This window comes from Podarcis cretensis, assembly GCF_951804945.1.
Source record: "Podarcis cretensis genome assembly, chromosome: 9".
In the NCBI taxonomy this organism is placed as follows: domain Eukaryota; kingdom Metazoa; phylum Chordata; class Lepidosauria; order Squamata; family Lacertidae; genus Podarcis; species Podarcis cretensis.
Window position 1 is genome coordinate 75476085 of NC_137178.1, and position 27148 is coordinate 75503232.

Genomic DNA, 27148 nt, shown 5'->3' on the forward strand with positions numbered 1-27148 from the left:
TCACCCAGTGGCGTAGCGTGAGTTGTCAGCACCCGGGGCAAGGCAAGTAATTTGCGCCCCCTAACCCGTGGATTTGCACCCCCTAACATACAGCCTGAATCAGTTAGTCTTAAAAGTGTCACCGAGGGCTATTGGGGTGGGTGCCGATAAATTATTCCCCTCCAGCTTATTCACCACTACGTCTTTCCAGAATGTGGAATAAGGTGTAGGGATATTCGGCATCCTAGGACCTCTCGGCTTATCGAGAAGGAATATGTCATCAGAATAAGGAATACAGTAATGAACTCCAAAGATACAGCAAATGGTCGGAGTGTGCACGAAGTCCAGCTTTCTAGCTTGGCCCTGGCTTCACGCGGGGAGACGGGTGTGAGGAAATGGTCTGCGCTAGGCAGCGTCTTAAAAAGCAGAGACATCACCTTGCCAACAAAGGTCTGTATAGTTAAAGGCATGGTTTTCCCAGTAGTGATGTATGGAAGTGAGAGCTGGACCGTAAAGAAGGCTGATCGCCGAAGAATTGATGCTTTTGAATTATGGTGCTGGAGGAGACTCTTGAGAGTCCCATGGACTGCAAGAAGATCAAACCTGTCCATTCTGAAGGAAATCAGCCCTGAGTGCTACCTGGAAGGACAGATCGTGAAGCTGAGGCTCCAGTATTTTGGCCACCTCATGAGAAGAGAAGACTCCCTGGAGAAGACCCTGATGTTGGGAAAGATGGAGGGCACAAGGAGAAGGGGACGACGGAGGATGAGATGGATGGACAGTGTTCTTGAAGCTACCAACATGAGTTTGACCAAACTGCAGGAGGCAGTGGAAGACAGGAGGGCCTGGCTGCTCTGGTCCAGGGGCTCACGAAGAGTCGGACACGACTAAATGACTAAACAACAACAACAACAACAGCCCTGCAGTGGAGTCCACCATTCGCGCTGAAGCTTCGGACGGCCAATACGGAATGCTCCCCGGGGCCGCCACTGAGGCGCCTCCGAACGTGGCAAGCGAAGGGCGTTTTGCAGCCGACGGCAGGATTTTGTTCGGAAGCAGCAGCAGCAGCAGCGCCACCGCGGGCTGCCTGTCACGAAACCCCGGAACGCCCCACCCCTTCCCGCTCCCGCTCCCACCACAGAGGCCCCTCAAACGAAACGGCGCCTGCGCGGCCTCAGCGCCCGCCTCCCCTCGCGCGGCTGCCAATGAGAGCGCACGGTACTCGGGGTCCTCGCCCAATGGCGCGAAGCTTCAGTGCCGCGCTCGGTTGCTAAGGAAGGAGGGCGGTTGCTGGGGAGCGGCCTCGGCCTCGCCTCTTGGGGTTCCCATGGTGATGACAGGATGGCGAGCGGCAGCGGGCTGGTTTGCCCCAGCGCTGGGGCCAGGTAAGGCGGCCGCCCTTGCTGCCACCCTCCGCCCTCCTCGCCACGTATCCCGGAGGGGAGGCGGCCGGCTCAGGCGTCGGCCTCGCTCCCGCCCCCCGTCCCCCTGGGTCGGGCTTGACCCCCCCCCCGCCCGGCTGCTTCAGCGCCGCCCGCCCTGACTGCGCCCCTGCCGCTTTGGGGCTGTTGCACCTATTGGTTAGATTTAAGGGGAAGTCTCTGAATGGATGGGGTGGTTGTTCCCCATAAGGATTTTGGGAGGGTACGTAAACATCACGAGGCGTTCTTTTCTTTTTAAGGGCGAAAGTAAGTAAGCCTCGAAAATGAAAGCGTCCGGCCCCGGCGCGGAAAGCGGCCCAGCCGTCCCCCCTCCGCGCAGCCTCCCATTCCCCCTCTTTCAGCGAAACGCGGAGATCCCCCGTGCTGCATATCAATTGCACGGGGAATTTCTAGATTCAGGGAGTGGGAAGTGTGCGGCAAGAGAAGGAGAAGGAGCGAGGACGAGGGGGAGTTAGGGGAGGCGCAAGCAGGGTTCACAGCCCCCTTTTAGCCGAGGGGTGGACACATGGGGGTAGCCAAGATTAATTTTAGGGGGCAGGCATTGTTGGGGGGGCAGAACCCAGTTATCTGTGACACATTTGGTCAGTTAACTATATTTATTTGCTTGATTTGGGGTGGTGGTGTAACTGCCCCCCTGCACCCTCCTGGCTACACCCATGTGTAGACAAGCCCTTGCTTGCAGCCCTAATCAGGGCTGGCTCAATACATTTTGGCATTTGAGGTGAGACACAAAATGGTTCTCCCCTACTAATTCACATTAGGAACACGAAGGAAGGATCAAACACCAGAATTCAGGATAGAAATATAAATGTGGGATCAGGCTAGATTCTTTTTGGTTGTTGCTGCCTGGGAGCAGCTTTAACCATTGACCTAACAGTGTACCTCTTTTTGGCTCATTTCCTCCCATACATGTGGTGATAGCAATGCTGTTTTCTGTAGTAAATGGGCTTTTGCACTCTCAAAGGCATGCTGTGACAGTTTTGCCAGGCATTTCAAGGCTAGAATCCCACAGATCAGACAGAATTTAGATGCCACAGTTAGACTTGTTCTAATAGATGTCTAGAGCAATTTCTAGTGCAGCTGTAATGGATCTGTTTCGGTTGTTATGGCCTCAGGATGTGCATAAGCTGCTTGAAGGAGTTTGGCTGGTTGGTTGCTTGCTCACTCCCTGTCCTCCTTTGGATCTAGCTGAGAGGGAATGACGGGATGGATCCAGGAAGTGATTAATGTATCATTGTGGAAGAGTGCGGGAGGTGCCTTGAAGGAGGCAGGGATGTGCCTTCTCCTCAAGCAGCCCTCCCTAGACCCAGAAGTGCTGAACAACTGTCACCAAGTTGCAAATATCATTTTCTTGGGAAAGGTGCTGACAAGGCTGGTGGCATGCAGGCTGCAGGCATGCTTATAGGAAAGTGATTAGAGAAGTTTCAGTCTGTCTTCAGGTGTGGTCATGGCACTGAAACTTTTGTTGGGAATGGAATGGGGGAGTGTGACCATTCTGCATGCTTTCCTGTGGCTTTTGAAACCGTTGACCACTGTGTTTTCCTGTGGGAGCTCTGTGACTTAGGGTTTGGGGGCACTGCTTTATGTTGACAGAAATTGAGTGCTTAGGGGTTTGCTGAAAGCAGTAAATTTGATATAATTTGGATGCTTTCTTGTGTAAACACAGGTGGTAATTTGATGCAACCTCTATTGGTTGCATCAAATCACTTAGTTCTAGAATTTAAACAACTCACCAGAGATAGTATTATTTGGCTGTAGTATATTTATTTGTCATGCAAGTATGATATTGCTGTATCCTGTTTGTATTGTTTGTTCTGTTCTATGTGTTATGTAAAAGATTCAATAAAAATAAGAATTTCAAAAGTTGTGCATAATGGTGAAAACTTTAGGACTTTAGATACTAGAACAAAAACTTGGGTTGTTCATCCTACACTTGCATTAGTATGTTTGTGCTTGTTTCTGGAGAAACTTCAAAAGAATAAGAATGATTCTTATCATTTTTAAGCACGTGCTTTGCAATCTTATAGGGTACGTTAGTGTCATCTCCATATTGAATGTGGAGTTGGGTGAGCAGAAGGAAAGTGGCTTAAGAAAGGTCGTGGCTAGGATGAAATTTGATCTAATACTGTTGAGGTTTGCACACTAATTACAGTACTGTATTTTATTTTTACTGCTGGTGCTCAAACGCTGATGAAGGGTGGACTTAGAAATATAATTAATCAGTCAAAAATCTGTTATATTTGCTGCATATGTTGACAGATTTTGACTCTCTTTCCTGAACTATTTGTTACAACCACATTACTGCTTGAACAGAAATGCTAATACTTCATTTCTCATCTTTCTCAGTGGCTTTGAGGATGAAGCTTTGAAACTTCGTCAGCTGAAACTGGAGAACCAGGTAATCAAAACCACAAGGCAGTGCCTGACAGGTATTGTAGTAGTGAAAATGAGTAATTGATTATCTCATGAATTTGGATCTTGCAACAAGCTCATCTAGTTACACCATGTTCTTTATTTTTGTAAATTCAGATAATTTGAGCAGGGTAAGGTAGAGTAAAATGTTTGTTTAAACTTGCATCATTAGTCAAAAGACTGTATTATATGGCTCATTGTAAATTAAAAAATTTATAGCCCCAGATGAAATTTGTTTGTTTAAACTTGCATGATTAGTCAAAAGTACTTTAAAGTAGCGCATTGGGCATTACATATAACATTGCAGGAATTCCTAAGATCTATTGCTGAGGCTAATAAATGAGTGTATTCCTTGACAGAGAGCTCTTCTGGAAAAGAAACAGAGGAAGAAGCGTCTTGAACCCTTGATGGTGCAGCCAAATCCAGAAGCAAAGTTGCATAAGGTGAAGCTCAAAGGGTCTGAGGAGCAGAGCCCTTTAATAGGACCCCATGTGCCTGTTTGCAGTGATGTTCACCTCCATGGTGAGTGAAGTCTTTCTAATTATTAAACATTCTTTTCCTTTCAGTAATCCCCTGAAATAAGCACTCTCAAATTCATGAGAAGTTGGTACTCTAAAATATTAAGTACTGTATTTACAGATGTGCTTGTCAATACTGTAGCAAAATGTATAGCTAACTATTTGTCATGGTTGAAACAGACATGTTGAAACAAACTAAGCTGCTATACAAAATGCAACTCTCCCTGGAGTTTAGAGCAGGTGTTATGTGAGGAATTCCAATTGTATACAGTGGTACCTTGGTTTACGAACTTAATCTGTTCTGAAAGTCCGTTCTTAAAACAAGGCGCACTTTCCCATAGCAGCAGGGGACTCAATTTACAAATGGAACATACTCATCAGGAAGCAGAACATGTTCTTATTACAAAGCAAAGTTCACAAACCAAAACACCTATTTCTGGGTTTGCAGTGTTCTTAATCCAAGTTATTCATAAACTAAGCTGTTCTTAAACCAAGGTACCACTGTATTCTGTTTAAAAAGCATTCAAAATGGTGCATCAACATTAGTGTTCTGTGTCATTTTTTTTTCTTCTTCAAACAGTATGGCTGAAATTAGGTTATACAAACACCAGCCATTATTTGCTGTTGTGTCCATGTTTTCCATAGAATAATTGAATGTAGAATCAATAATTTTTGTAATCAAAGTATACAAATGTGATAACAGTTGATGACTGATTCTTCTTCCCCTTGCTACTTATATGCTATAGATAATGCTTCTCTATTGACAGACAAGACAACAGAAGGGGGTAGAGGAACATATAGTAGATCGTACCAGTGTGCATCATGGACATCACACTGGACACATGGTTATGAGTGTAGTCAGGTAAGAGACATATATAGGCAAGTTATCTACACTGTAGGGCAAGGTGATATTTAGGGAGGGGGAAATTAATGATAATAATAATAATAATAATAATAATAATAATGTATTTATACCCCACCCATCTGGCTGGGTTTCCCCAGCCACTCAGGGCGGGTCCCAACAGAATATTAAACAGAATAAAACTTAAAACGTTAAAAACTTCCCTAAACAGGGCTGCCTTCAGATGTCTTCTAAAAGTTGTATAGTTATTTATCTCCTTGACATCTGATGGGAGGGTGTTCCACAGGGCGGGCACCACCACCTAGAAGGCCCTCTGCCTGGTTCTCTGAAACCTCACTTCTTGCAGTGCAGGAACTGCCAGAAGACCCTCGGAGCTGGACCTCAGTGTCCAGGCTGAATGATGGGGGTGGAGACGCTCCTTCAGGTATATTGGGCCGAAGCTATTAAATATAGTTTATATTTTATAACACAGCATATGGATCGCTCTTATCCAGTCATTGCTTGAGAAGTCATTGGTTCACAAATGTTGGTGGTTGTGTACTTTGGATAGAATCATAGAGTTGGAAGAGACCACAAGGGCCATTGAGTCCAAACCCCTGCCAAGCAGGAAACACCATCAGAGCACTCCTGACATATGGTTGTCAAGCCTCTGCTTAAAGACCTCCAAAGGAGACTCCACCACACTCCTTGGCAGCAAATTCCACTGTTGAACAGCTCTTACTGTCAGGAAGTTCTTCCTAATGTTTAGGTGGAATCTTCTTTCTTGTAGTTTGGATCCATTGCTCCGTGTCCGCTTCTCTGGAGCAGCAGAAAACAACCTTTCTCCGTCCTCTATGTGACATCCTTTTATAGCTTGATTTCTGTTTGTTAGAGGACTATCTGGGCAAGATCATTTGCCGTAACTTTAGGTGATTATGCATTCTAACAACATGGTTTCCTTTTGGAGATTCCAGTGCTCCAACAGGGAAGGTATGACAGGATGCAGTAACCTCTGAAAAGCATGGCAAGTAAGAAACATTTATGTTGTTGGTGGGCAGGGTTTAGTGAAGTTGAAGGGACTTAAAACATTTGTAATTGTATTCTTCTTTTGTCACCATGGTGGTAGAGCCAAGTGGCCATCTGGACTAGGGGAAACAAAGAGTGATGTATATTTAGTACAGTCAGTAGACCAACAATAAAAAAGCATACAGTACACAAGAATCTTAGAGCAAAACCGGGCAGTGTAAAAACAATAATATAAAACTGCAGCACTCTTGAGTGCAAGCTCAGAGAACAATATTATGGGGTGATAGTATATAGTAAACCTAACTGAGGAACTATTGTGTGCTTTTGAATAACCTCCAAGTTTCCCAGAGAGATCTGACCCACTTGATTTTCCCTTTCAACTTTTTTTATACCACCCCCCACAGTTACTGGAAGTTTCCACTTTTGAAGTAAAATGTGACTGTGTTAGATTTTCATTGCAACTGCCTGTCCACGTATATTTCAGATTTGATGGTTTTATCAATGTGCATGATTTTCGAAGAGAGACAAATAGCTCAATGTAAAGATTACAGAAAAATGATATCCTCTTAAAATAAATTTACATTTTAAAAAAACAACAACCGTGAATAGAACAGCACTTCTGAAACCTGTTTGAGACAACAAACTCAGAATCACAGAATTGTAGAGTTGGAAGGGACCCGCAAGAGTCATCTACTGCAATCTTCCACAATGGAGGAATCACAGCTAAAGAATCCCTGGCAGATGGCGATCCAAGCTCTATTTAAAAACTTCCAATGAAATTACTGTGAAATAAACCAGAGACGGAGGTTGAGGGGAGTCCAGGGGGAATGGGGAAATTTTGAAATTGTGAATAATAATAATTGTTATGATGTAATATTTGAAAAAATGAAAAATTGAATAAAATTTATGTTTTTTAAAAAAACTTTCAGTAGAGTCCACCACCTTCCAAGATAGTCTATTGAACAGTTCTTACTGTCAGAAAGTTCTTCCTAATGTTTAGTCGGAATCTCCCTTCTTGTAACATGAATCCATTGGTTTGGGTCCTACCCTCCGGAGCAAGCTTTATCTCTCTTTCATGTGACAGGCCTTGAGATATTTGAAGATGGCTAACATATCTCCTCTCAGTCTCCTCTGTTCCAGACTAAATATACCCAGCTCCTTCAACTGTTCCTCATAAGGCTTCGTTTCCAGACCCTTGATCATCTTGTTCACCCGCCTCTGCACATGTTCCAGCTTGTCAGTATCCTTCTTAGATGCTGGTGCCCAGAACTAGACACAGTTCTTTAGGTGTGGTCTGACCAAGGCAGAATAGGGCTAGACTATTGCTGCCCTTCATCACGACATTATACTTCTTTTGATGCAACCTACAATTGAATTAGGGACGTGGGTGGCGCTGTGGGTTAAACCATAGAGCCTAGGACTTGCCGATCAGAAGGTTGGCGGTTTGAATCCCTGCAACTGGGTGAGCTCCTGTTGCTCGGTCCCTGCTCCTGCCAACCTAGCAGTTCGAAAGCACGTCAAAGTCCAAGTAGATAAATAGGTACCACTCTGGCGGGAAGGTAAACGGCGTTTCCGTGTGCTGCTCTGGTTTGCCAGAAGCGGCTTAGTCATGCTGGCCACATGATGTGGAAGCTGTACGCTGGCTCCCTCGGCCAATAAAGCGAGATGAGCGCCACAACCCCAGAGTCGGCCACGACTGGACCTAATGGTCAGGGGTCCCTTTACCTTTTGTTACAATTGAATTGGCCCTTTTTGTTGCTGCATCACAATGTTGACTCACATTAAGGTCATCTGCTCAATGTCATTGAAGACTTTCAAGCATTTTGAGTTCTCTTTCATGGTCAGGCTGTTCAGGTGGTCACCAACAATATGGGTACCCTTTGTCTTCATCTACCGGTATATAGGAGATAGTACAAGGTTGAGGACCTTGCAGCCCTCACATTGCATTTGTGAAATGGGTGCATGCTCGGATGCATAGTTCTGATGGTGGTGCATTTTGCTAGCATCAATTCTGTGGCAGTTGCTTGTTCTGTGCCCAGTTGCTTGTTCTCACAAGTGGGTACCTGCCCCTGGGTGGTCTGCGGCATGCTTCACCCTTGGGATACACAATGTTTGGCAACCTCCAGGAACAGGTGCTGCTTGTTGATGAGATGTTTTCTGAAGCATTTTTTTAATCCTCTACACACCCACCCCGTTTCTTTATGATCCCCTGAAAATTTGAAGCCTGTTGGGAGGCCTTGTTCTCTTAATGGCTCAACCATTAAGAGCCAGTGTGGTGTAGTGGTTCAGAGCGATAGACTCGTAATCTTGGGAACCGGGTTTGCGTCTCCGCTCCTCCACATGCAGCTGCTGGGTGACCTTGGGCCAGTCACACTTCTCTGAAGACTCTCAGCCCCACTCACCTCACAGAGTGTTTGTTGTGGGGAGGAAGGGAAAGGAGAATGTTAGCTGCTTTGAGACTCCTTCGGGTAGTGATAAAGCGGGATATCAAATCCAAACTCTTCTTCTTCAAACCCCTATTTGCCAACTTTATAAGGTAGCTTTCCTTATTGGCATCACCCCTGTAAGAAGGACGAGTGAACTTTATGTGCTACAGTTGAACTGCTGTTGGAGATGTCCTTGGATATCTGGCAAATCCTTGCCTTCTATGTGGGCAGGACTGCAAACTGTAAGAAAAATCATGGCTATTTCTCTGCTATGAAGGTCCTAGGAAATGGTTTCCAGTCTCCCTCCAGATCCTTCCCTGCTAGATTTCATCAACCATGAGCTCTATTCTGAACTGACTCAACTCCTAGTTCCTTTGGTTGTGCGCACATGCTCAAGGGAAGTCATGTTTTCCACAGCTTTTTCTCAGGGAATTCTCTGGGCAGAACTCTTGCTGCATCACTGTCTGATTGCAGCCCTCAGCACTACAGGGTTGATGTTTAAGCATAGGTGGAGACCTGTTTCAGACAGGTTGCAATGAGCTCTGTGACCTTTTGGAGCACCTTTTTCACTTCCCTGGTTACTCAGCCTGTCATTCCACCCATATGGAGGGTTGTGCAGAGGCCACACATACACAAAAGGCTGCTTACACATCACTGTGGTTCTTTAAACTGATAGTGCGTGCAGTTGCCCAACCCACCCTCCTTGCCCGCTGCAGGTCCTGTCATCCAGCTCTTGCTCTACTGCTGCTTCCTCTTGCTGCTGTCCTTCAGAAGTGGTTGGCAAGATAGGAGCCACATCCTTTTGAGTGTGCCCTGTAGGCGTGGGCTGCCCAACTAAACTCTTGCCTTCCTCTGGAAAAATTTTGAGTTTAGCTGCAGAACTCCATAGATGTGACTAAACAAATGACCACTTGGCAAACCACAATTTTGGTTATCCATCATGTTTTTTCTTGCTTGCATCTAGAATACTCCAGCATGCTTCCATAATGGCATCTAGACTACTTGTGTAATTAGAAAATAACTGTACACCACATACTTCAACAATGCATTTCACCCTGGTTTGTAGGCTTTGATGATCCAGCTATCTTCCTGAAACCAGGGATTCAGGAGTTGGGGGCTAAACTCCAGATAATTTCACTTGGATCATCCTCAACAGAAGATGACAGTGAGCCAAAAAAGATTGAGGAAAGTACAATAGATAAAGCTTCCAATGTGAATCTGCAAGACATTCTGCAGAAACGAGGTAAGAAATTGTTCTAAAGAGCTGGTTCATGAACACTAAGCCCAAGGTATGGCTTAGCACAAATGACTTTTTTCCCCAGAGAGGTGAGAGTTTATTATTTATGTTGTGAAGCACCCTGTGATCTTTGGGTGAAGAGTGGTGTACAAATTTAATAAATAATAACAAATAATTATATTGTATCAAGCAAATACATAATTACACACAAAATGCAATGGGTACGTACAGTGTAAGGAACAGTTATGCAATGACGGGTTGCTTTGCTCCCCACAGCATCTCCTTCAGGCTGCTCTTCTGCTGCTGATGCCTATATCTGCTGCATGCTTAGGTTCCTTCCATACCCTAACTTCCAAAATTACAAAAACTTCCTTAAAAAATTGCATGAACCATGATGGAAATGGAAGGGTTAAACAATTCATTGACAATGAAAGTGTGTTAGAATGTTGGGCAGGGAGAAGATGAATGTGTGACTACTGTATTTACTTTCAGTTTATGGCTCCAGCAGAGTAGTTCCCATTTTGTATTCAAATTCTGAAAATTTATTCTAAAACGCTCCCCAGCCCACTTCTCCACTTTCTCACACTTATTTTACTTTCTCATTATGGAAAAGATTGGTAGTAAGTGGGTTTGTTTGCCTCATAATGTAATATTTTTTACTGTCGATTTTTTAAAATGCCAATTTAGAAAAAGGGGTTTTACCAACAGTAAGTTCTTTCTGAGGCATATGTAAAAACCTCTTATTTGTAATTTGAACATTCTGGAACAGCAAAATTTGTTCCATCTACTGTATGTGACAGTATTTGAAGATGACTATCACATTGCCTCGTAATTGTCTCTTTTCCAGACTAAACATACTTGACTCCTTCAGCCTCCCCACCCCCACACAACTTGGTCTCCAGGCCTCTCAGAACTGGATATGGTATTCTGAGGCCAGGACTGACCAAAGCAGAAGAAAGATTCTGTCTTGTGACCTGTTGATACATCCTGAAATTGCATTCATCTTTTTAGTTGCCACGTTATGCTGTTGACTCATGTTTCACTTGTGGTCTGCTAAAACCCCTAAGATCTTTCTCATATTTTATGGAGGAAGTGGACTGTGTAGCAAATAAAAATACTGCATATAGATGATTAGAGAATTATGGAGTTAAATTGTTACTGACTCATAGCCTGTCTGGAAAAATAAGTTGGAAGGTGTTACAAATTAATTAGGGAAGTTTGGGATGGATTAGTCATGTTGCTATTTCATATATGATGAACCTATTGCAATTTAAATTTAGGGACAATAGTGGGAGATATATCTGCTATATGGTTCCTTCTACATTAACATTTTGTTCTGGCATTTTGATAGGTATCTCTGGCAGTATGAATTTTGATGAGGAAGACACCGAGGAAGAAGAAACCAAGGAACAGTCAGGATCTCCTTTGCCCTGTTTAGAATCTCAGAGGCCTGCTTCTGCAAACAGCCAGAAGTCTGCTACGGTATGCAGACTATTCTCCTAGTGAAAAATGTAAAAAAGAAAGCTTGTGACTGCTAGAGTCTGCATCAGCACCAACATTGCCAGATTCAACCTGTGAAGTCTTCCCAGACTCCTTACCCTCATGTTTTAAAATGGGACTTAACTGGAGACTTTACTTTATCTTGAATGCCATTATCATTATTGCTCTTATGTTTACTCCTGAAGTTGTTATTATTGCAAGTCTTGCACTTTCCTCCTCTGCTCCTGTTCCCATGTTGAACCATTATAAATTCTGGAAGGTGCCTTGTTGACTGTCCCAGTACCAGACAATATACCTTTATTCTCCTTAAATTTGTGTGTTGTGGGAGCTCTCTGACCTGACCTTGTTTTATCTTACAGGAAATGGGTGCTTCCTGCGTGGCACTTTCTCAGACAGATGCAGAGCTGGGAGAATTGGGAAACCTGGAGGAGTTTGTACTACGCCCAGCTCCTCGTGGCATTACCGTGAAATGTCGAATTACTAGAGATAAGAAGGGAATGGATCGAGGCCTCTTTCCTACTTACTACATGCACCTAGAGCGGGATGACAACAGAAAGGTACTGTGTTTAACCAAATAATGTTGTAATGAATGTATTGGATGTATTGTAAAACCAAAAAAGTTCAACCTCCCCCCTGCCCCCGTAAGAATTAAAGCGATACAGAGTGTACGGTATATTTATTTTTACTTTTTTGTTTTCTTTAATGCTTACAAAGGACCTAAATTGTTCTCAACACTTATGCATTAGAAAGTTAAGAGAGTCCCTGCATGAAGGCTCACAATCCAATAGACACAATTTTTAAAAGGGGCAAAGGGAATGAGAGGGAAGTGGGCAGCAAACATGGGAGCAAATGCTCCTTCAGTAGCCAGCTGATAGGGCCAAGCTGGTCTCCATGCCCTCATGATCTCCCTGCGAGACTGAGGGCACAGCTTCCCAGTGGCTCACAGTGCCTTGTCTAGTGCCAGTGTGTGCCTCCATCTGGTTCTGCAGTCCTAGGGCAACCATCCAAATACTATTTATAAATGCTATCTAAATGATCAACAGAAGTGATAAAACATTACAAAAAAGCACACGCCTTTGTATTTAAGTGCACATACACATGATACATACTGAAAGAAATCAAGGTCCAGAGAGCTTATTTCCTAGTTGAAATAAATTCATCAGCTGAACATGATACTTGTCAACACTTCTCAGAATCTCAGTAGCAAGCTTGTCTGTTAGCATGATTTTCACTGGACGTTTACTTGTATGAGAACCATCAAATTAGCACTCATAAAAAGAATAGAGAGGTTGACTACAGTGGTACCTCCAGGTGAGTGCCTGGAGGCGGTTGGAGGTTGGATGGCGGCTAACAGATTGAGGTTGAATCCTGACAAGACAGAAGTACTGTTTTTGGGGGACAGGAGGCGGGCAGGTGTGGAGGATTCCCTGGTCCTGAATGGGGTAACTGTGCCCCTGAAGGACCAGGTGCGCAGCCTGGGAGTCATTTTGGACTCACAGCTGTCCATGGAGGCGCAGGTTAACTCTGTGTCCAGGGCAGCTGTCTACCAGCTCCACCTGGTACGCAGGCTAAGACCCTACCTTCCCGCGGACTGTCTCGCCAGAGTGGTGCATGCTCTGGTTATCTCACGCTTGGACTACTGCAACGCGCTCTACGTGGGGCTACCTTTGAAGGTGACCCGGAAACTGCAATTAATCCAGAATGCGGCAGCTAGACTGGTGACTGGGAGTGGCCGCCGGGACCACATAACACCGGTTCTGAGAGATCTGCACTGGCTCCCAGTACGTTTCCGAGCACGATTCAAAGTGTTGGTGCTGACCTTTAAAGCCCTAAACGGCCTCGGTCCTGTATACCTGAAGGAGCATCTCCACCCCCATCGTTCAGCCCGGACACTGAGATCCAGCGCCGAGGGCCTTCTGGCGGTTCCCTCATTGCGAGAAGTGAGGCTACAGGGAACCAGGCAGAGGGCCTTCTCGGTAGTGGCGCCCGACCTGTGGAACGCCCTCCCATCAGATGTCAAAGAGATAAAGAATTATCTGACATTCAGAAGACATCTTAAGGCAGCCCTGTTCAGGGAAGTTTTTAATATGTAATGCTGTATTGTTTTTAACACTGATTGGGAGCCGCCCAGAGTGGCTGGGGAAACTCAGCCAGATGGGCGGGGTATAAATAATAAATTATTATTATTATTATTCCAGACGCTTCAGGTTACAGACTCTGCTAACCCAGAAATAGTACCTTGGGTTAAGAACTTTGCTTCAGGATGAGAACAGAAATCGCTCGGCGGCGGCAGTGGGAGGCCCCATTAGCTAAAGTGGTACTTCAGGTTAAGAACAGTTTTAGGTTAAGAACGGACTTCCAGAACAAAATAAGTTCTTAACCTGAGGTACCACTGTATATCCTTCAATAAACAAATAACAAATTCCCTGTTAATAAATAGCAACCAACAATGCTAACACAGACCTATCATAACAATAAAAAATAATAAATAGATTTCTAGTTAGCAGCAGTAACAAGTTTTCAAAGTTTTGCTGCTGGCATACATTGCACACCTCTCATAACTTATTAAGTTACCGTAGTTTGGTTCACATTCAACCAGGGGCTCTCAGACTTTGTACCTCCAGGGTCCACTGGAGAGGGCTGTTACAAAAAGGCAGCTGGTGGGGACAGAGCCAATCACAAAATGTTGGTGTGGGTTTTATGATCCCCAGATTCTGTGTTCTTTACAGAACCTGTTTCTCTCTCCCTGGCAGTAAAAGTACACAAAAAAATGAATTAAACCAACCATATGCTACCTTCTATGACACCCCAGATCAGCCGCCTCTCCCTACCTAATGGTGGACCCCTTGCATCAGTTCGTTTTAACACAACCCTGGAAATTCCACCACAGTTCTTCTCCATTGTGTGGCTTGGTTCTTTAGGTAGTTTCAGGTTTTTTTAAAAGAAGTCTAGTGAATAGTGTATTGTGCTGACAACTTCAGGAAGTGGGTGGGTGGTGTTTTTTAGAAACAAAACCCCAAGGACTTAAGCTGCTGACTGCTTTGCATCGGCATTGACACTACAACCAGCCAAGTGAAGAGAGGAAGAAGACAGCTCAAGCTATTCTTTTATGTGGAAGCCTTTCCTGCTGTCAGAGCACTCCAGGCTCGGTTACCAGCAGCTGCTATCATCCCCCCCTCCAGGTAGACAGGCCAAGGCCTCCACCAGTTCCTGGACTCCGTGACTGAGTCACTTCCCTTGTTGATCCAAATCCTAGTCCAAATCCAAGCTAGCTGCCTTTGCTTGTGTGGTTCCTTGAGCTGAAGAACAAAGAGGATTTTCATCAACAGGGTAGCTGCAACCTGTCTGACATCAGCATGGAGCAGGACAATTCATGATCCCTCACTATCTTCTCTTCATTGTCCTCTTCACCGTTTCCCTCAGCCGCTGCTGGAACAGTCCTCCTGAAGGTTTCCAACAGCTGCTGGCTTCAGGAACCACTAGAAACAGCATGTTCCCCAACATCAGTATTACTAACATTTCCATCACCAGTGGCACCAGTCATGTGATTCAGCAGATGTGAACATCTACCGTACTTCTGTTCCCTCGTAGCACAAATTTTCAGTAATGGCGAATTCTGCAGGAGCAGCAGGCAATAGTGAAGAGGAGATGACAAGGGATCGTGGCTTGTCCTCCTCCTCCATAATGACCTCCGGGCTGGGCTAACAGAAGCAAGCACAGCTGAGGCTGGCGAGGGCTTGATGAGTGTAATCTGGCCACGCTGTCCTTCACCTCAATTGTCTCCTTTCCCCTTCCACTCATTTCAGCTTCTCCCTCTTCAGCTGCCTCCTCCTCCTCCTCTTCATCTAGTTCAGCTGCAGTGGCAAGAGGACAGAGGAGAAAGCCAGCTTGTACGGGGGTATATGCCCAGCCTTCCTGGGTAGGTAGACAGAGGCTGGGGACTGCCAAGCCCATCTCAAACTAGGGCATGGCCCACCATGTGAGAAGTGGTGCTCTAGAGAAATTGCTTTAAAATACATAATTACTATGCTCTCTTGAAATATTCTCTCTCCCTTCACTCCTTACCTTCTTTAAAATATTTATATGTCTAGATATTCCTTCTTGCGGGGAGAAAAAGGAAAAAGAGCAAAACATCGAATTACCTCATTTCAATTGATCCAACAGATCTGTCCAGGGAAGGAGAAAGCTTTATTGGGAAACTCAGGTGAGACTCTCAAAGTGATGTGACTTATACTGTGATCATCTCGCCCCGTACTGTCTACTTTAACTAGTAGCAGTGCTCCAAGGTCAGGCCTTTTTCATCCTTGCTACTTAAGATCTGTTTGAACTGGGATTGAACCTAGAATCTTCCATACGAAAAGCTTTGTCACTGAGAGCTATGGCCCCTTTTCCCCGATGTTCAGTGAGGTAGTGGGGGCTTGCTATAACATGTTTTGTATCTTGCTCCCACAACAAAAAACCTCAGCTGATCCAACACATATCCAGCTGATATGTAGGCTGGATACTTTTGTGCTTTTCCTTCATTGTGTGACTTTCTGTGGCATAATTCCTTATATAGTGAGAATCATAATCTGGTGCTTAGGCAATACTGGGCTAGATGGATTAATTACGTATGTTCATGTATGTCAGGGGTGGGTAATGTACAACCCTTCAGTCATTGCTGGGCTATAAATCCCATCTCCCTTGAACTTTGGAAGCTGGGAGTCCAGGTTGATGTGACCCTGCAGATGTTGTAGTCAAGGATGATGGGAGTTGTAGTCCAGCAGCAACATCCAGAGGGCCAAAAGATCCCCCAGTGGTGGCTGGTTCCCATGGGGGCCAGACACCACTGGTCTGGAGGCTAGGACCCAAACCAGTGGCTTCAAGTTGCAAGAAAGGAGATTCTGACTAAACAGTAGGAATAACTTTATGATGGTAAGAGCTGTTAAAACAGTGAACTGGCCCAACTCAGGAGGTTGTGGACTCTCCTTCCTTGGAGGTTTTTAAGCAGAGGTTGGATGGCCAGGGATGCTTTGGTTAAGATTCATGCATTGCAGCAGGTTGGACAAGATCACCTTTGTAGTCCTTTCCAACTCTACAATTCTATGATATAGTTGAAGAGGGGCACCGAAGACCAAAGCGCTCAAAATCCAGAAAAATGTGGTGGTGGATTTGCATAGTTTTTTCATTTCCTGGGCAAACTAAGGCAAGCTTTGGGGAAAGAGGATGATAAAATGTCAGATGTGTTTTAAGGAGAAAGGAAATTTTCCAACTCACTTGTATTCTCTAATCCTAGATCTAATCTAATGGGGACTAAATTTACTGTTTACGATCATGGGGTTAGTCCAGTCAAAGCACAGGGACTGGTGGAAAAAGCTCACACCCGGCATGAGCTGGCTGCAATCTGTTACGTAAGTAACTTACTACTGGGGGCAGAGTGAGGGAGAAGAATTGTCTTTTTTCATGCTAACCTGTATTGGAAGGACAAAAGAGAACCTGCAAGGTGCAGCCTTGACTTTAATCCTGACTGGTTTGAAAATTGAAGCATTCTAAAATGTATTTAGAACGCGGGTGGCACTGTGGGTAAAACCTCACCGCAGATCGGACTTGCAGATCGCATGGTTGGCGGTTCGAATCCCCGTGGCGGGGTGCGCTCCCGTCGTTCGGTCCCAGCGCCTGCCAACCTAGCAGTTCAAAAGCACCCCCGGGTGCAAGTAGATAAATAGGGACCGCTTACCAGCGGGAAGGTAAACGGCGTTCCTTGTGCTGCGCTGGCTCGCCAGATGCAGCTTGTCACGCTGGCCACGTGACCCGGAAGTGTCTGCGGACAGCGCTGGCTCCCGGCCTCTAGAGTGAGATGAGCGCACAACCCTAGAGTCTGGCAAGACTGGCCCGTGCGGGCAGGGGTACCTTTACCTTTACCTTTACTAAAATGTATTTCACCCACAGATAATCTAGGAAACATTTATTTCTTTGTTCATAAATCTTTGTTGCAACAATTTTATCTGCCTTTCTACATGCAAGATGCATAATTATATGGCATAACTATCACAGACTGGTTGGATGTAGAGGAATGATGGGAGCAACCAGCTGGGGAATGGTGGTGGGATGACAATGAGTGGTCATAGGGAGAACTGGGTGGAGGTGTTGGAAGCTGAAGAGGTAACAGGGCTTTGTGGGCAGGGGGAGTCTGTGGCAGAGAGAAGTCCAGAACTGGACAGAAGCTGAAGCAGAAGAGAAGGGAGGCCAAGAGGCAGAGATGAGTCTGGCTGCTGAAGAGACATGAGTGTCTCTCCCTCCTTCTGCAAAAAGCTCCCCTTCCCTCCTGGATCTCCCAGAACTAGGAGAGGCATGAAGAGAGAGGGCGGAGGAGAAGTTAGCTTCACACAGACACAATCTCAAGATTGCTTGGGGAAAACCCTGAAGAGGAGAGAACTTAGGCAGCTGTGGGGAGGACCTTCAGTCTCAGCAGCTGCCTCATGGGGGCAAGGCCTGCCAGAGATGAGTTGCTGTGCTTATGAGGTCTGACACTCATGTGCAGATTGTGTTTTTGCTAATAAAGAGTTAACTCCAACTTGCTCAGTGGGGTTTACCGCTGGCTCACTCCTGTCACAAAATTAGTTAAGAAAAAGATGCATAATTATTTATTATAATAAAGTAATTTTCATAGTTAGGGACGCAGGTGGCGCTGTGGGTTAAAGCCTCAGCGCCTAGGGCTTGCCGATCGAAAGGTCGGCGGTTCGAATCCCTGCGGCGGGGTGCGCTCCCGCTGCTCGGTCCCAGCGCCTGCCAACCTAGCAGTTCGAAAGCACCTCCGGGTGCAAGTAGATAAATAGGGACCGCTTACCAGCGGGAAGGTAAACGGCGTTTCCGTGTGCGGCTCTGGCTCGCCAGAGCAGCGATGTCACGCTGGCCACGTGACCCGGAAGTGTCTCCGGACAGCGCTGGCCCCTGGCCTCTTAAGTGAGATGGGCGCACAACCCCAGAGTCTGTCAAGACTGGCCCGTACGGGCAGGGGTACCTTTACCTTTACCTTTACCTTAATTTTCATAGTTACAATTACTGCAATAATACATCTCTGGTAGGATTTATGCAGTATATTTCAACATGTGCTAAGCCTATTTCATTTTTCCCCCAATTTTTTTTATTAAGTTTCACAAAATTATATACACACAAAGCACACAAACAAACATAAATCATATCCTTATTAAAATTACACTTATTGACATTGTTAAGTGACTTCCTCGCTTCCCCTTGGTTGAATTTCCATGCATATCCTTATAACGGCTTTCCAAACGTGCTAAGCCTATTTCAACACAAAGGTCACCAGTGGCCTAATCAGAAAAAATAATATGACAAATCTGTTAAAAAATAATAAAATTAAACATTAACAGGGTCAGCGCTTCTGTAATAAAAGCAACTATACATTTTAAAAACCAAGCTAATACTCACCAATAGGCTTTGACACCAGCATATAAAACTTCAGAGGAAGAGGACCAAACTTGCCAAATCTACATTGTTAACAACTGTTCTGAATAAATGGACTATTTTTCAATCGTCACTAATGAAAATTATATGAACTTCTACCTTCACAAATCCCAGACCTCAAAATTTACCTGCTCAAGATAAAAAAAAAAAGCTTTGCTACAAAGTTGACCATGCACTTGCAATTAACTCATCCATGGGGTGATGAGAGCTCATGAAGGAAATTAGCCCATTCTCAGGTCCAGTTACTAAAGCAAGGTAGATAAGATCACACAGAAGGCAGAGGTGAGTAATGGGAGTGAGACACACTAGCTACTTGCCGTTTAGTATAAGGAACTGGAGCAAACCTTTGGACTAGTTGCTGTGTTGAGATTCACTGCTAGGCTTGGATACAGTGGTATCTCGCAAGACGAATGCCTCGGAAGACGAAAAACTCGCAAAACGAAAGGGTTTTTCGTTTTTTGAGTTGCTTCGCAAGACGGATTTCCCTATGGGCTTGCTTCGCAAGACGAAAACGTCTTGCAAGTTTGTTTCCTTTGTCTTGCGAGTTTGTTTCCTTTTTCTTAAAACCGTGCATTCACTTCGAGGAGCAACTCATAGCACGCGGTGTGGTAGCCTTTTTTGAGGTTTTTGAAGACTTTGGTGCTTTTTGAAGCTTTTCCAAAGTCCGTGCTTCGCAAGACGAAAAAATCGCAAGACGAAAAAACTCGCGGAACGAATTAATTTCGTCTTGTGAGGCACCATTGTACTTCAATGGGAAAGGGGTAAGGTTAAAATAGTACTTTTGCCTGCCGAAATGGTGGCAGGATCCTGGCTTTTAACTAGAACAGCTGGTTTTCTGACCCCCAAGGCAACACAAAATTCATTTTTGTGAACCCATTAAATCTTGGTTCAGAAATAGAAATAGGCAAGCTGTTTTCACTCATGTGGGTAAAAATAATGGTGTGCACTCGGGGACACTGTTAGGAGTGAAGACTGAGCCTACCCCTTCATCTCCATCACTCCATCCTGCTTTGTTTTTTTCGGGGCAATGCTAGAGTGAAGTGGAATGTTGGGAACTGGTTTGCCTTTTCCAAGCAAGCATGGCCAGTGTATTTGTCAGACCCCATTCTAATCCAATAAAATTTGTATATTTAAGGTCAGTCTTCTCCTCCTAAAATCTCTACCACCTTTTTTCAACAGGAAACCAACGTGCTCGGATTCAAGGGACCCAGGAAAATGTCAGTCATTATTCCAGGAATGAATCTCAATCATCAACGGATTCCAATCAGGCCACGAAATGCAAGTTTCTAATTGGGTCATATTCACACTACAGTGAGAAAATGGAGTTTCAGATTTTAGTGATGATAGGAGCAGTCAACAGGCATGCCTTTGAATAACTGAATATTATGCACTTTAGGACACTTTTCACTTAAAAGAATTCTACTATTCCCCTTAAGAGTTCTGACAGTGTAGTAGAGACGTGTGTGTAGCTTATTCTTGAATCCATAATATTCAGCTAGGTTGTCATAGCCTCTGTCGAATCTTGAGTGTTGTTGCCCATCTGTGGAAGAGCACTTCGGCTGAAAGAGGGAGAGTAGCCACAGTATATAAGAGCATGTTCGCAAGTTATATGTTCTGTTTACATGATGCAAGAAAGAGTGATCTTCAGATTTTCTAAACATAAGCTCATTTGTAACAGCCTTGGGAACGGGAAGGAATAAGAGGTCTCCTAGAAGACAGCTACACATTTTGCTTTGTAACTTTTCTAAGAGAGCTTAGAGACTTGTTTTGAAAAGCTATTTAAATTTATTGAAAATTGAGTTCTATATTTGAATGAGAAATAGAATGAAAATGGAATTTTAAAAAAATGAAGTCAGGACTGTGAAGTTGAAGAGCTATCAGCAGTTTTGCAGACCAAGCCTGATGGAAAGGGGATGGGAAAGGAAACCTGAGGTCTTGTTTTCTTGCTTATTCTGTTGCACAGGAGCATGAGAGTTTGCTGTCAAAATGGCAAAATAAAAACCTGGAGAACCTAATTGAATTGCACAACAAAGCTCCAGTATGGAATGATGACACCCAGTCATATGTCTTGAACTTCCATGGGAGAGTCACCCAGGCCTCCGTGAAGAACTTCCAGATCGTCCATGAAAATGACCGTAAGTCTTAAGACATTAATAGCTACAGCAGAAGTTGGAGGGCTAGACTCTCAGTCCAGAACATTAGAAGGTTCGGGGCTGGGAATGCATCCAGAATCTTTCACTAAAGATTGATGGATTTGATGGAGAGAAGGCAAATCCCAGAAGTCACATGTTGCTTTCAAAACTCCTTTTGCTAGCACCACTGCCATGCTGAATAGGTAGATCTCTGCACCTGCGCCCCTCCCCATTCTTCCAAGCCCCCTTCTCTTGTGCCAGTGTTTTCCTTCCAGAAGTCTTACATGGCAAAACAGATGTTGCTCACCCAACTTAAAACACTCCTTTCATCCAAGTTTTGCACTTTTAATTGGCTGCAAGCCATTGTTACCACCATCTGTTGCTTGGTTTGAATACATTTGAATAGAATGGGGAGATGCTGAAATATTAATGGCCCCAATTTTACAGTGATACCTCTGGTTATGAACTTAATTCGTTCCGGAGGTCCGTTCTTAAGCTGAAAGTGTTCTTATCCTGAGGCACGGTTTTGCTAATGGGGCCTCCCGCTGCACACGCACCTCCGGCACATGATTTCTGTTCGCATCCTGGGGCAAAGTTCACAACCAGGAGCAGCTACTTGCGAGTTAGCGGAGCTCGTAACCAGAAGTGTTCATAACCAGAGGTACCACTGAAGTTGTTTTCAATATAAATCTTTAAAATATATTTTTATATCAAACCTGTATTTTATTAAATTTAGCCTCACAAAGGAGCTGAGGGTGGCAAATACAAAGGTAGGGAAACAATACAGTTAAAAATAAATAAAGTTTATTTATTTAAAAAACATGTAAAACAGTCACATACCTTCACTGCTTTTCAGTAATCAAATGTCATGGTATACTGTGTTGCTGTCCATTTAAAAAGGGTAGAGTGGGTTTAATTTGATGTTTTATATTTTAGGATTTCTATTGAGGAGTTTTATTCACTGAAGAAGGGAGTACCAATGATCCATGTTGGGGTTATCAGAAATTAGGCTGGGAATATCCTAGTCTTTCTGCCTTCCAGGCAATAGGACTAGGAATACTGCCCACCTATTTACGCTGGCCCTGCCAAGTCTGCAAAGAAAACAGTGAGGCTACTTTCTGTCGCTTTTCTGAGGGCCCACCCATTCTGGCCTTGAGGCCTAGCAACTGGCTTCACCAGCCCAATATTAGGCTAACTAACCTGGGCAGCACTGGCTTTCTGCAGAGGTACAATGGGGGAGATTCACCCTGTCTTCTCCAGATCTCTCATAGATAATGGCCAGCTCCATGAGGTCATTGTGAGGTGATGGGCACTGCACCAAATTGAAGCACGCAATACCAGTCATTTGTGTACCATCTGCCTGCCCTGCTCCATTGTCTAGCCCTCAGGATGCCTGATAAGATGTTTTGTCAGTTTTGATATAATGGCCAGGAAGAGAAGGACAGTCATTCTGCTATGAGACAAAAAGGTTCCTTTTGGGCTTAAAAAATATAGGAATGGTGTCTTGAAAATAAGGAAGTGTGGGCCCTAACCAATTGTGAGAAACAATATCTGCCACAGGGTTTGATATGTGCAGATTGGGCAAATAGCAGGTAGGGAATTGCTACGGATAAATGTGATGATTCCATTCATATGATGCAGCTAGATTATGATTTCTTTCCATTTCTCCCTTTCTCTAGTTGACTACATTGTAATGCAATTTGGCCGTGTGGCGGAAGATGTGTTCACCTTGGACTTTAACTACCCCCTGTGCGCCCTTCAGGCATTTGCCGTTGGACTCTCCAGTTTTGATAGCAAACTGGCATGTGAATGACAGACGTAGTACAACAAGACCGCTTCTTGTTTTTCTTCCCGTGCTAACATCTGAGAAGAAAATTGTACTTGATAATCCTGGGGTGTGTGGGGCAGAAACTAACAGCTAAAATATCCCCTGAGCTTACCTAGAAGGAAAATGGAGCCCTGATGGCTGACTGCATAGAATGCTGTCTTTCTAAGATGTGTTCATTCTTGGAGAAGAATAAGGACAACGTAATCCTGAGAGGGAGGCTTTTTAGAAAAGAGCCCTGCTCTCCCCCGAGCAGCTGAGCATCACTGTGTCTAGGAATTCCTGTTGTTAGAATCATTAATGAAACTTTGCTGCCTGTTGTTAGAACCATTAATGAAACTTTGCTGCCTGTTTTCCTCATGAAATTACTCGTGTCCATGATGCTAATGCCACTGATACATCTGTGCTCCTGTAACAAGAGATGTCTTCGATGTCTTGCTGCTCTCGCTATTTGACAGTCCTGTTTTCCAGTAAAGTTGGTTGGTTTCTATGTGTTGCTCTGCCGCTTTGCATCTGCTGAAGAGTACTTGTTGTAGAGGTATGTTCTCCAATAAGGTGAAGTTTATTGATCAGCTTGAATAAGGCAAAATTCACCTTGTCAGTGTCTTTCCACAAGGTAATTTTTCATGAAAAGTGAAGAGATGACTTGACATCCTTGACATGTCATGCTGATACCAGTAATTGACTGATTGACATGCCATGCTAGTTTCAAGAGCCATATAAGGATTTCTAATTTTCTTGTTTCATTCAATGATAAGCCTTCTTTCTTTTTTTCATTATTAAATTGATCTGTTTGTTTTTGAGAAATTATTTAAAAAACACAGCACTCCTGTTGGTAGGCAAGGAAAGCATTCTTCCTTGTTTCATATGTAACTGTGCATTCTAAATGTTCAGTTGGGTAAGATGTTCTTTGCTTTTTGGACATATTTGCTTGAATATGAACATTAAAAACTGATTAAGTGCATGTATATTCTAAGGCAGAAGGAAAGCTGCTATCTCTGCTAGATTAAGCCAAATCTTTATATTCCATGGTTGCCTACAGATTATTGGAACAGGTAAGGCATTAGTGCTTCTTGACCCAAGGCACCTTGATTGCATCTTGGCTCTTAGGGGATCCTTGGGCTGAGCACCTTCTTAACTACAGTTCATAGAACTGTAGAGTTGGAAGGGGCCCTGAGGGTCATCTAGTCAAACCCTCTGCGATGCAGTTCGTTGTGTATCTTGTAGAATTTCTTCTGTAAATTGCCTTCAGGTGTTATGCCCTGTATTTCCAAAGAACATTGACAGCTGAATAACCCCTGCTGTCTGAAGCTGCTCCTTCCCTTTCTGGTCAACCAATTCTGGACTTTAATAGAATGAGTTGGAAGGGACCCCAAGAGTCATCTAGTCCAACCCCCTGCAACGTAGGAATCTCAGCTAAAGCATCCATGACAGATGGCCATCCAACCTCTGCTTGAAAACCTCCAAGGAAGGAGAGTCCACTACCTCCCGAGGGAGACCTTTTCATTAAAATGCAGTTGTGTCTGGTTTGTGTGCCATTAAAATCCCTGTATTAGTAAATACCATGTTGTCTTCTTTCAAAGCAATGCAGGTTTGCTGAAATGTTTTCTTATAGGTGGAATAAAAACCATCATTACCAATTGTAAATTCTGCACTTTGCTGTAAGTGAACGATTACTCATCACTTTTAGAAAAAGCTGGTGAGTTGCAATTGCCTTCAAGGAAATGTTGCCACTTGTGCACTTGTGTAGAACTCAAGGAAGGGATGAGAGAGCCATTTCCCAAGAGATCCCGGGCCATGCTCCTCTTTCCCATCTTTATGCATCTGGTTTGTCCTTGGAAGCACAAAGACCCTGCAAGATGGCATTGGCTGCATTCTGTGCTGGTGAGTCTAGATTGTTACGTTTCCTCAGATGTTTGACTAAAAGACAGGTCCCTTGGTTGTTTCCCCAACTGTATCAGCTGTTAAAGAACACCACTTTTTTAAGGTTTTCACCTTTGTCCATACCACAGCTCAATAATGTTTTTCTGGTGCCAGAAATATTTTTTGTCTAAATGCACATGATCTTGCTACTTGCCTTTAGCCATTTGAATCTTGGGAATACAGTGGTACCTCGCAAGACGAATGCCTCGTAAGACGAAAAACTCGCAAGACGAAAGAGTTTTTCATTTTTTGAGTCGCTTCGCAAGACAAATTTCCCTATGGGCTTGCTTCGCAAGACGAAAACGTCTTGCAAGTTTGTTTCCTTTGTCTTGCAAGTTTGCTTCCTTTTTCTTAAAACCGTGCATTCAGGGGGTGGGTACAGTTGCGACTTGACTTCGAGGAGCAACTCATAGCACGCGGTGGTAGCCTTTTTTGAGGTTTTTGAAGACTTTGATGATTTTTGAAGCTTTTCCAAAGTCCGTGCTTCGCAAGACGAAAAAATCGCAAGACGAAAAAACTCACAGAACGAATTAATTTCGTCTTGCGAGGTACCACTGTACAAACACTACAGACTTAACCTGGCTTTAACAGTCACTTCATCTCCTCATGAATTAGTTCTATGGGTGAAATAGGAAGAATTATTATACAATCACTAAATAACAAAATTCTTCCTATAATGCATGACAATTACAGTGGTGCCTCACAAGACGAAATTAATCCGTTCCGTGAGACTCTTCGTATAGCGTTTTTTTTTTCATCTTGCGAAGCAAGCCCATTGACAGCTTAGTGGATTAGCGGCTTTTAGCGATCAGCTGTTAAGCGGCTTATCAGCGGATCAGCTGATTAGCGGCTTAGCAGCTTAGGAAAAGGGGGGGAAACCCGCAGGAACTCGCAAGACATTTTCGTCTTGCGAAGGAAGCCCATAGGGAAATTTGTTTTGCGAAGCGCCTCCAAAACGGAAAACCCTTTCGTCTAGCGGGTTTTCTGTCTTGCGAGGCGTTCGTCTTGCGGGGCACCACTGTAACTAATATAAAAGTGATACAGGTATGTAGTTTCTGCTGTTTAATTTGGAGCACTTTAAAGTAAGAGACTGTCCCTACCACCACATAAAATGGGGCTAGCTTCATGTGGCCAAACTTGGCTCCCATTTCTAGCAGTCAGACGTTTCTGACTTAACCCTGTTGTGATTTCATGCTGTAGTTTGCCTATGGAATTAGGCTACAATCCTAATAAACAAAAATTCTCTGTACTTCCTTGCTTGGAAATCTCATATGCTGGAATTGGTTGATTCGGATTTTAACCCAGTTGTGGATTTTATTACATTTCTGTTTGAACAAGCAAAAGAATGCAAAGGGTAGGAATTTATACCTTGGTTGCTGTTGCAAATGTAGTGTTATGCTGCACTTTCATTCCTCCTCTGCCTGCCTACATATACTGTAAATGTTTCTCTGCAAAATCAGTGCAGACTATCGAGAAATAAGGGATCTCTTATTGCTTTGGAACTGTATTTGTTTTGTAGAAGCCTCCACTATGCCTAATCCAAAACTGTGTATGGTATTGATTATATTTATATTTTTTGTATTCCAATAAAATAATTTATATATTTAAAAATGTGATACTGCTACCAGTATGTTTCTTTTGAATGTTTTGCACTGAGAGTTTTGTACTCTGATTACCACTGCATGCACCTATGACACTTGCCCCTGTGATCTTGTTTTCGATGCCTTCTAGTGCTTCCTAAACCGTTTCTAGCAACATTGAACAGGAGCCCAGTCACTACACAGACTTCTCTAGCAGCTCCCAGGTTTGGAATTCCTCTCTAGTGCAAGATGTCTCCTATAAAGATGCCCCCTGTTATATCCAGCTTTTTATGCTCCCGATGACCCTCAACACCATCATTTTATAGGTCAACTGCCTGACTTACAAGAGGCTGCTTTAGGCCGTGTAGCCCCATTAGTGGGCAGTGGTCTAATAACTGATTTAAAAGACCCTCTTGCCTACAATCAGTCCAGGATACCTCAGGGACCACCTGACTCCATATAGGAACCCTGCTTGTGGTGCAGAAGCGATGAAAACGCTAGCACATTTGCAAAGCTAAGCGGGGTCTGGTCTGGTTTCAAGTTGATCCTCGCGCAGTGGCGTAGCGTAGGTTGTCAGCACCCGGGGCAAGTCAAGAAATTTGCACCCCCTAACCCGTGGATTTGCGCCCCCTAACCCTAACCCCCAGATGTGGTGCCCGGTGCGGCCGGCCCCCCTGCACCCCCCACGCTACGCCACTGGGCATAGCCCACCCAGTGGCGTAGCGTGGGTTGACAGCACCCGGGGCAAGGCAAGTAATTTGCGCCCCTTAACCCATGGATTTGCTCCCCCTAACCCGTGGATTTGCGCCCCCTAACCCTACCCCCCAGATGTTGCGCCCG

At 44.3% G+C, this 27148-nt stretch overlaps 1 protein-coding gene across 2 annotated transcripts; it reads left to right on the forward strand.

Moving 5' to 3' along the window:
• Positions 1–1238: 1238 nt before the first annotated feature.
• Positions 1239–26344, forward strand: TULP3 (TUB like protein 3). Of its 2 annotated transcripts, XM_079991667.1 has the most exons (11): positions 1239–1364; positions 3768–3819; positions 4193–4355; positions 9711–9887; positions 11233–11363; positions 11741–11938; positions 15473–15585; positions 16657–16771; positions 20028–20126; positions 20812–20983; positions 22660–26344. In XM_079991667.1, the coding sequence occupies exons 1-11, from the start codon at positions 1321–1323 to the stop codon at positions 22791–22793; spliced, it is 1398 nt and encodes a 465-aa protein (XP_079847793.1). In that variant the 5' UTR covers positions 1239–1320; the 3' UTR covers positions 22794–26344. The 2 variants fall into 2 exon arrangements, with proteins under 2 accessions (XP_079847793.1, XP_079847794.1); XM_079991668.1 differs by lacking the exons at positions 1239–1364; positions 3768–3819; positions 4193–4355 and adding an exon at positions 6199–6220.
• The last annotated feature ends 804 nt before the right edge of the window (positions 26345–27148 follow it).

What these genes read in the sequence shown, in the direction of transcription:
- TULP3 (XM_079991667.1), top strand. Translation starts at nt 1,321, where the DNA reads ATGGCGAGCGGCAGCGGGCTGGTTTGCCCCAGCGCTGGGGCCAG. An exon ending in CAGTGATGTTCACCTCCATG is followed by an intron (nt 4,356 to 9,710) that starts GTGAGTGAAGTC and finishes CCTGGTTTGTAG; the next exon opens with GCTTTGATGATCCAGCTATC. An exon ending in GATCGTCCATGAAAATGACC is followed by an intron (nt 20,984 to 22,659) that starts GTAAGTCTTAAG and finishes CCCTTTCTCTAG; the next exon opens with TTGACTACATTGTAATGCAA.